Source organism: Lutjanus erythropterus, chromosome 19 (assembly GCF_056507025.1).
Source record: "Lutjanus erythropterus isolate fLutEry1 chromosome 19, fLutEry1.hap2, whole genome shotgun sequence".
Taxonomy (NCBI): Eukaryota; Metazoa; Chordata; class Actinopteri; order Lutjaniformes; family Lutjanidae; genus Lutjanus; species Lutjanus erythropterus.
The window spans coordinates 19,630,059-19,639,243 of record NC_139335.1 but is presented as its reverse complement, the minus strand read 5'-3'; the positions used below and the strand labels follow the sequence as shown (position 1 = coordinate 19,639,243).

The following is a 9,185-nucleotide window of genomic DNA, read 5'->3' as shown; positions in this document are numbered from 1 at the left end:
TGTCCTGCTGGACGGTGATACAGTTTTACAGATATCAGATAGCAGCTATTATCATCTCATCTGCACCATGTTGAGCTTTTATGCAGGGGTTTAACTCGAGGAGGCTGTGTGCAACACTACTGACTCATAACACTACATTTGTATCACAACATTTGTGTAAAATGCACTGTGCGGGTTTGTATTTAAAAAGAATGCAGAGGTATCAGAGGGCATATAATATCTGATCGTCTCATTAAAGGAGCTTACAATGGCGGCTGCTGCTTGAATACATGTTAAATGCTGAATACCACTTTGTTCCATATCTGCCATATTGGAAAACTATTGACTCTGACGCTTTTGTACAAATAAGTCTGTAGCATCCAGAGCTGTTAGTCTGAGCTCTTTTCTTTCTTATGTTTATGATGTATTTGTTTTCATGTCTTGCATTCCTGACTACTTTCTAAAAGAGGGAAGATCAGGTCATTTGAACCTTTTATTTTAGGCTCTGAATGTGTTGGATGGAAGCATTGTGAAAAAATGCATCTTATAAACAAGAATAAATGTTGAAATGTGTTTATGAAAATAAAGAATATGTTCATTACAAAAGGGAGAGCTTAATTGCTAATTAATGTCTTCAGTTTACAAATCAGTCACAAAGTGTCCAGTGATACAACATCACTGAGTTGTGTTTGTGGTGACAACAGCATCTAAACTGTAATTTATGACCATAACATCCTACCCTCTCACCCCAAAGCATCAGGCCAGGCCAGCTAACCCTAACCCTTTTTTCAGGTGTTATCTGAAGAACCAGAGAAACCACACTCTGCCATTGTTCTCCACAACAATACAGATTTCCTCATCCTTCTCTTCCTGCCACCGTGGTCAGTAAGACACAGCTACCTTCTCTGTCAGGGCCTCTAAATACTCGCCAACTGAACTTATCTGGAGTTTAAAAGGAACAGTTCAGCCAAAAATAAGAAAATATTGGCTGCAGAGATGGCTGCCTTCTCTTGAATACAATGGAAATAGACGGCACTAGCTTGGGATCCTCGAAATGCCAAAAAATACATTTGGAAAACTCAACGGTAATGTCAGAGGTCAGATATCAAGATAATCCACAGATCTTGTTGTGAGCACCCTCATTTCAGCGATTTTCTCTTTACTGAATTACATCCACCATTGTATCACTGAGCAAAATGAAGAGTGCATCTACTCCTGGACAAGTATATTGGCAGATATATGTAAAATTAACCAACATGTTTATTTCAGCTGTTATTTTCAGTTGTAACTGCAATGTTTACAGATATATAGTTAAACAAGGTATCCCTGCCAATTTGATGGTTTATGTGCTGTGTTTCTTTGCTAGCATCAACTAATAGTAACGTCTCACCGTTGGCTGGACTAACTAGACCTGTAAAGATATGTGAAACTGGGTGCTGTACAGACAGAGTTCATTGACCAAATGATGATTCTCTCCAAATGATATCCTCCCCTGGTTTATTTTGTGTACCCAGCTTATACGCCTGAGTCTGGTTGCAGTTTCTTCTGCATAGTGAGACCAAGAAGCTTCCTTTGGTTTGGTTTGGTTTGTCACCCTTTCTTTGAGAGAGAGGGCGAAGCATTGCTAGTGAGAAAGAAATCACAGAAATAGAACGTTGTTTTCTGATTGTTTCACAGCAGTTAATGTTCGAAGCACAAATAAACATTCCCTAACTATCCACACTGCCACACACCCCTTTGCTAATCACTGCAGCACCTTATTCAGTTTGAATACAACTAACTGAATCTAGTTTTGTATAAACTCAAACTGTCATTTCCTTTAGCCTGTGGCCCACAGGTAAATTAGGTCTCCAACAAATGTTAGGGAAAGCACAAAACATGTTTTTTAATGTTTAATCTCTATGGCAGATATCTCCAAAACTTGGCACACCAAAACTATATGGATAGCACTACAGGTAAGAGGGAAAACAATGTATTTTGGATTTTGGGGTGAACTGTCCCTTTAATTGTCACTAAACAGGTTTATGTGGAGCTGAATTTAATTAAGCATGTTCAAAAGTGTTATCGTATATAGCTGAGTGTCGTCATGTGAATGAAATCCCGCTTTTCTTTACATCAGCATCCACCTCACTGTGACCAGGCCCCGTTCATGTGATGTAAAAAAAGCGCTTAATTGCATTCAAACTGACGGGGATGGGCCGCTACGCCCCTCTGGACCACTTATCGTGAGTGAAGAAACAGGGGCGTCTGCAGCTCTGATAATGCTGGCTGAACGAAGAAAACATGTGAGTGCAGTCAATAGATAAGAAACCGTTTAAGTTCTGCTTCTGTAGGTGTGTGAGTACGCTGCTGTTTCCGTTACTCGGGCACATGCACGGATTAAAGTGGCCGGGGGCCAGCAGCTCAGCTCCACCTCCTCAGATCGCATACTGGAGGGGGTCAGCCATGGACACAAGCATAAAAAAATACTAAAATTACTCTTACTCCCCTTCCCTATACAGTCTATCTATCTATCTATCTATCTATCTATCTATCTATCTATCTATCTATCCATGTGCGCTTTTACGCACGGCACATGTGCAAGGCACACTTTCTGTCTCATCACGGCGGCATAAACAAGTCGTAAACATCAATGAGAGCTTAATTCCCGCCCATGTACTAGAGCGTTTTGTAAGACCGATCTCGCTCCACCTCTCCTTCACTTACTTTGGGGAGAAAGTAAACAGCTCAGCTCTGCACACCTTATCGCTCACAAGCAGACGCGTAACCGCGTTGCGCTATCCATGGTATCTAAACAACAAAACAAGCCTCCCCCGTAGAGAGCTGCAACAGACGCGTTTGAGGCAGGTTGTTCTCTAGTTATGCAGGTGGACAACAGAAGGTCAAAGCCTGTCTGTTCACAGAGAGGACAAAAAGGATGATATGCCATCATCTGGGCCGATTGCTGGCACTTTACATGATGCTCTGCGCCATGCGAACACCTTCCATTGTCCAGGGCGCACGAGATTTCGAAAAGAAAGGTAGGATAACATTTACCTTTTAACCTTTTAATGGAATAAGTAGAAATCTTTAGATATAATAATAATAACCTCAAATAACTTGATGGATACACCACGTTATACATAGGTGGTTGGATTTCATATTATATTTCATATCTAAGACGGTAATATCAAGCAAATAAGTTTTTGGTTGCTCTCACATTTGTGTGTTGCCCCCCTAACTTCCCTTCCGCAGTGTCTATGATGCTAAAAGAGGAGCCAGAAAACCCGAAGTGCTTTGCTGAAGGCAGGAAAGACTTCACGTGCTTCTGGGAGGAGGATGAGGAGAGGGCCGGCTCTGTGGATCAGTACTCCTTCACATACACCTACCAGTAAGTCACATTCACTTTATCACCTTAAAACAACAAACCATGTGGTGTCAAGTGTACAGTACGATGACGGTCATATTGGATGCTAAATTATTTTTTCTAATGTCTTTCTTTTTTCTTTTTTGGAACCAGTAGGCTACAAATGAACATATTAAAGCGCTCATAAACCAGGGTGGTTGAAAAAGCACTAAATGACTGTTTCAGGAATCTGTTATTTAAAGGACTAATCTGTAATATATGTACTGTAATTTATCATAAAATGACCATGATATGTCATCAGAGATTATGGAAACATGTTAAATTGAAATATTCGCTTCTCTGACAACAATGCTACTGCCGTAGTGTCCTTTGAAATTTCTATTCTGGGCCAGAATAACTGTTTTAGTTAGTATGAATATTTGCCAAATGAGCAAGTGTTTATTTATGAGTAATAAGTAATAATTAATAATCTTTTAGAAGAAGTAGGTGTTTATAACGGTTAAACTGAGCGATAAGTTAATAGAGTCTGGCAGTGAGACAGACAGTCACTGAATGTGTGTATTTTCAGAGTAGTGGGCTTTTGTTTCAGGATAACAGGCTTAACTTCACATTGACATACAATTGACAGTTATAAGCAGCTGATCAACTTACAGTGGAAGACTCGTCCTCGCTTGTTATTTTCAAATTACAATGTTGCGCTTGTCCTGAACGTCTTGTCATCTGGAGAGGATGGGGCAGGGGAAACAACTCGCTTCAACCCTAGAATGTATATTAAATAGGATTTTGTCCTATTTAATATACTGTCTATGGCTCCAACTCACTATTTGGACTGCAGTACTCATTTTTGGAAGCTGAATTGTAACATACTGCTCCTTTAGTAAAAGGTCAATATATCAGTCTAAATGCATGACAAATAGTGCCATTCAGATGATGTCAGAATTGTCTCTGAGCCCACAGTGTTTGTGTCTTCCTCTGTCTTGAGCAGAAATGAAAACAGCAGCAGGTGCCCACTGAGAATGATCCCTGCAGCAGGCGGGAAGAGGCTGTTCATCTGCCATCTAAACCGAACCCAGATGTTTGTCCAAATGGACATTAAAGTTCATCGAGAGGGAATACCGATTCACAACCGCAGCCTTCTCGTCGAGCTTGTCTGTAAGTTATTTAACTGAAAACTGTGCTGCTGCTTCCACACATTCCACTAAACATCATACTCCAAAATCCAATATATATATATATTTCTTCTGGTCTGTAGTGCTATTTAGATTGTTTTGGGGTGAGCTGCAGATTTATGAAGAAATAGACCAAGAGATTTCAGCCTTCTCTTAAATATAATGAGACTAGATGGCATTTGACATGTGGTGCTCAAAGCACCAAAAAATTCATTTAGAAAACTCAACAACTGCGTCTCTTTCCAGAAACCATGATGCAATTACTCAAGATAGTCCACAGACCTCGTTTTGAGCAGCCTCATGTGGGAACTACTGTGTTCTGATAGAAAATAGTTCCTTAAATGTTGGTGGAGACCAAAAACAGAGCTAAAAGGAGAGTTTATATTGGTTTTCAGTTCTTCTTGTGGACCTGAACAAAACTTCAAATCAATGTTAATGTTACTATGTGTCTGCTGGTTGCGTAATGCAGCAACTGTCTGCGGACAAGTTCATCATTTCAACTTAGGAGGTGATAATACGTCAGTGTTGTTTTTAGAGCTTAGATATTGCAGGTCTAAATAATGCTGTAATTGAAATACACATGTACCAAACAAGCATGTGACATCAGGGTACGTACATTTCTGTAGGTGGTGTTTCAGGGTATGACAGACTTCTGGTGAGGAATAATCTTTCCTTTACTCTTTCAACATCCTCCCTAACAAGCTACCTGCTGTCTATCTGCCCTACAGTTCTTTTGGACCCCCCGGCTAATGTGACAGTGAGCAGCACGGGTCAACAAGGCCAGCTGAATGTCAGCTGGGTGCCTCCCCCTCTCAAGTACATGGATGACAGCATGATGTACGAGGTCAGCTACTCTACGGCAGACAGCTACGTGAGGGAGGTATGGCGGTTATTTGATGGCCTCACTGATACGTTTGAGGTTGAATAAAGCTCCTTTATCGACTGGTAGTGCACAAACGAACCTGTACTGACTGAGGACTGTTTTGCAGGTAGAGGAGGCACGAGCCAGCTCAGAGTTGATACTGAGAGGCCTGCGGCCAGGTACAATGTACAAGGTGCAAGTCCGTGTAAAGCTTGATGGGATCAGCTACAATGGCTACTGGAGCGCCTGGAGTGAGCCGGAGTTCATGGAAACACTGCCTGCTGGTGAGTCTTCATTCACATACACAGTACAAAGATGTGTCACAGACTGCTAGCAACAAAGGTATCCCTTCAAAGGGAATATGTAGTCCCACAGTTTTTGCAATACATGCCAAAAATCCAATTTGCACAGGTCGTATCGGGACAGTTTTTTTGATCATCTTGTCCTTCCTTCAGAGCTCGACTTGCTCATTGTGTCCTTGACTCTTATCATTTCTGCTGTCGTCATTGGGCTGTTTCTCACCATGTTCCTGTCGCACCGCAGGTCAGTCTACCTGGAACACATTACTCATATACTGGGCACAAAAAGTATTTTTTCTGTTAAACCTTACAGTACTGATGGAATATCAGAAAAAGACAAATGTAGAATGATATTTTATGCGCATGTGCTCTTTACAGGTTTCTCGTAAAGAAGATTTGGCCGACTATTCCAACTCCTGACAGCAAGTTTCAAGGCCTTTTTACTGTTTATGGCGGGGACTTTCAGGTAAGAACAAGACAAGTGTGCAGCCTTGTTATTGGCTTTGTGAGGCTGTACTTTGTCACAAGACTGCTTTGTGCAAAATGCTAACATCTGCATGTTCAGGTATAATGTTTATCATGTAGTTCACACTCTTAGTTTAGTGTGTTACCATGCTAACATTTGTTAATTAGTGATAAATTAAAGAATTAGCCATTGACCTGGTGGACATCCTTGTACCTCCAAATTGTTGCAACTGTTCCAACTTGTCCAAAGGCCACTGTGCTAAAAGAAGACATGGGTGGACCGCTAACTCCTGATAGTATAAACAGAAGCACTATATGTCCAGAGTGTCAACAGCGGTCTGTACACTTCTATGTGGGGGTATATTATGGGCATTAGGGCAACATGAATGTCTGTACTTATCATGGCAATCTAGCCAATAGCTTTTGAGACGTTTCACCACGAATACCACAAATGTCAACCTCAATGGCATTGCAGGAAAAGTCAGGAGAGTACCTTCTCAGAAAACCAAGTGAAAGACAGACATTTTGACTAAATTTTGACAAAGTTTTTTATAATCTTTCGTTGTGTTTTGCACAGAAGTGGTTGGGGCATACCAGTGGAGGCTTGTGGTTGACTCCAGCTTTCTTCAGCTCAGAAGAATGCCCTTCTCCTCTGGAAGTCCTGTCAGAACTCAGCCTTTGCCCCTCACTGCCTTCCCCACCTCTGCCTCCCAAGGCCTCTAAAGCTTTGACCACTGGCAGAAAGGAGGACAAAGACGTAAAGAAAAGGCTGGATGAGAGAGAGCCTTTGGAAAGGGCCGATTCAGCTCAGACAGAGGGATGGAGAGCCACACCACATGACCACTGGCTGATGAACCGCTTACGGGCGCTCCAACAAAATCCTGTTCCCTCCTCTCAGTCCTCATTGTTGGAGTCTCAAGACGCCTACGTCACCCTCAACACCAACAGCCACAGTGAGGACAAACACTTGGATGATATTCTTGAGGAGGCCTTACCCCTTGAGGTGCTTTTTGCCTCCAGAAAGACAGTGCTATGTGAATCTCACTCTGATCTGGGATCCGTGCAGCAGAGCTCAGGGTCAGGTCGTCTTTCGTCACAGTCTAGCTTTGAATACCCAAACAACGTCTGGATGCCCAAAGGCCCTGGGTACACCTACATGGCAGTGGCAGACTCTGGGGTTTCTATGGATTACAGCCCCATGAGCAGAGTGGACGACATTGGAAAAGTGGTTATCTACGCCAATGAATACAAGAACGAGATCCCGGCTCATAGAGGACCCTTCCTGTCGAGGCAGCACCGTGTCCATGATGATGGATGAGAAGGAGCTAAGCTGGAGGGGCTGCATATGGACTGAGCCTTGAAGGAGGCTCGGTGAAGGGTATAAGATACATAGCCTCTCTTTAACTGTTAAGAAAGGTGTATCAATGATTCAAGAGCTGACTGGTACCAAAGTAAGCTACAAGACTCAGGAAGAAGAGTCCACTTTATACAAGTCATCCCTGATCTGTACCGGACAATACCATTACACAGAAATGGCAGCTGTGATATACACAAATACTGATATTCAATGCAAAGGTCAGCTGATCTGTAAGTATCCTATCCTGAAAATCAGATCAGGTTTTTTATATAATTCACCAAAATTCAAAGTCAAGAGTGTTTCTATGGTGATTTATCCATATTTGTGCTAAGTGTACTTATTTTTAAGCTTGAATGACAGAATGACTGAGAGGTTAAAATACAGAGTAGGTTCAATACAAGCCAGTACTCATTCCCTGTTACTCTGATGGGTCTTAAAGGATAGGGTTGGTGATATTCTATACTTTCTGTATGGTTAACAAATCCCGCAAAAAGACAAATTATCAATTACTTTATCCCTCAACAAATGTTGCTAGCAGTGAGGCTGCATTCATGTCATATCAGAGTTGTAATTACAAGCTTCTAGCTTGTAAATAGTGTTCAGGTCAACTTACAGGTCGCAATTTGTGACTAGGAAATATTTCTCAAAGCTCTGATATATAGAAGTGCCTGAAAACCAAGTTTGGATGCCCCACATCAGCTGGTGTTAGGAAGAGCAGTGCTTTTTTTCTAAATGATAATGTCAGGATGCCAACATGCTCACAGTGGCGTTAATAACATGCTCATGTTCAGCAGGTATGTTTTCCAATGTTTGTCACCCAGTTTTTACCATAACAGTTTACAGTGTTAGCATGCTACATTGCAAACATTTGCTAATTAGCGCCCAATGCAAAGTACAGTGGAGGCTAATGGAAAACACCTTATTTTTGCAGGCACTTGGTCAGAAACCAAAGAATTATTAAAATTTAGACCTGATGATGGTGAACCATGGAAGTTTGAACACATTTTCATAACAACTTTTTCACAGAAGCCATATTGATATGAAAGAGTAGGTTAAACACAGGTGTTGCCTTTCTTTTTTTGGGACAATAACCAGTCCCGTTCTTTTTAGTGTAGCAGAACCTTTCCAGTGAGCCAACATGCACAATAGTAGCACCCTGACTCTGTTTGACCTGAATGTAAAGGAACCAGTTAGTATCATTGATAACACCTGTGTTTACCTTAATATTTCACTAATATTGCACTGTGTGGCACGTTCCTTTATTATAATTAAGATGGGTACAGTACCCTGCTTTTGTAGAAAATAATGTTTTTTTCTGATTAAACTGCACATAACGCAAAGTTAAATCACACACTTGAACCCCACAGCCATTCTGTCCATGTCATTTTCCACTCACTGTATTTGTAAATAATATTGCCATGCTTTTTTTTATTTTATCACAATTGTTTCAGAGGACAGTCAAATCAGTAAGATGTTGCCATGATCCAAACGCAGAATCCCGCAAGAACATAAACATTTCTACTACTGTAGGCTGTGCAGGAAGGTTTTAAGGCAGTATTCATTCTCATGTAACTGTAGTTGTTAATAAGTCTCTAACGTGTCATGTGTAAGTTGTGTTTTTGCTGCCACCTAAAGAGCAGGGCTTATACAAATGTCCTCATTTTTAAATTCATTGTGAGTTTGCTTGCTTTTGTGTCTTAGAAAAAAA

The 9,185-nt window shown here is 41.3% G+C and overlaps 1 protein-coding gene across 2 annotated transcripts; it reads left to right on the top strand.

The window, feature by feature from the left end:
- Window positions 1-2,695: 2,695 nt before the first annotated feature.
- On the top strand, window positions 2,696-8,125 carry epor (erythropoietin receptor). Of its 2 annotated transcripts, none has more exons than XM_084743464.1 (8): window positions 2,696-2,999; window positions 3,214-3,349; window positions 4,311-4,477; window positions 5,223-5,374; window positions 5,484-5,640; window positions 5,812-5,899; window positions 6,034-6,121; window positions 6,701-8,125. In XM_084743464.1, the coding sequence occupies exons 1-8, from the start codon at window positions 2,897-2,899 to the stop codon at window positions 7,436-7,438; spliced, it is 1,629 nt and encodes a 542-aa protein (XP_084599590.1). In that variant the 5' UTR covers window positions 2,696-2,896; the 3' UTR covers window positions 7,439-8,125. The 2 variants fall into 2 exon arrangements, with proteins under 2 accessions (XP_084599590.1, XP_084599589.1); XM_084743463.1 differs by having other exon boundaries at window positions 2,698-2,999; window positions 6,698-8,125.
- The last annotated feature ends 1,060 nt before the right edge of the window (window positions 8,126-9,185 follow it).

What these genes read in the sequence shown, in the direction of transcription:
- epor (XM_084743463.1), top strand. Translation starts at nt 2,897, where the DNA reads ATGATATGCCATCATCTGGGCCGATTGCTGGCACTTTACATGATGCTC. An exon ending in TCCTTCACATACACCTACCA is followed by an intron (nt 3,350 to 4,310) that starts GTAAGTCACATT and finishes TGTCTTGAGCAG; the next exon opens with AAATGAAAACAGCAGCAGGT. An exon ending in CCTTCTCGTCGAGCTTGTCT is followed by an intron (nt 4,478 to 5,222) that starts GTAAGTTATTTA and finishes TCTGCCCTACAG; the next exon opens with TTCTTTTGGACCCCCCGGCT.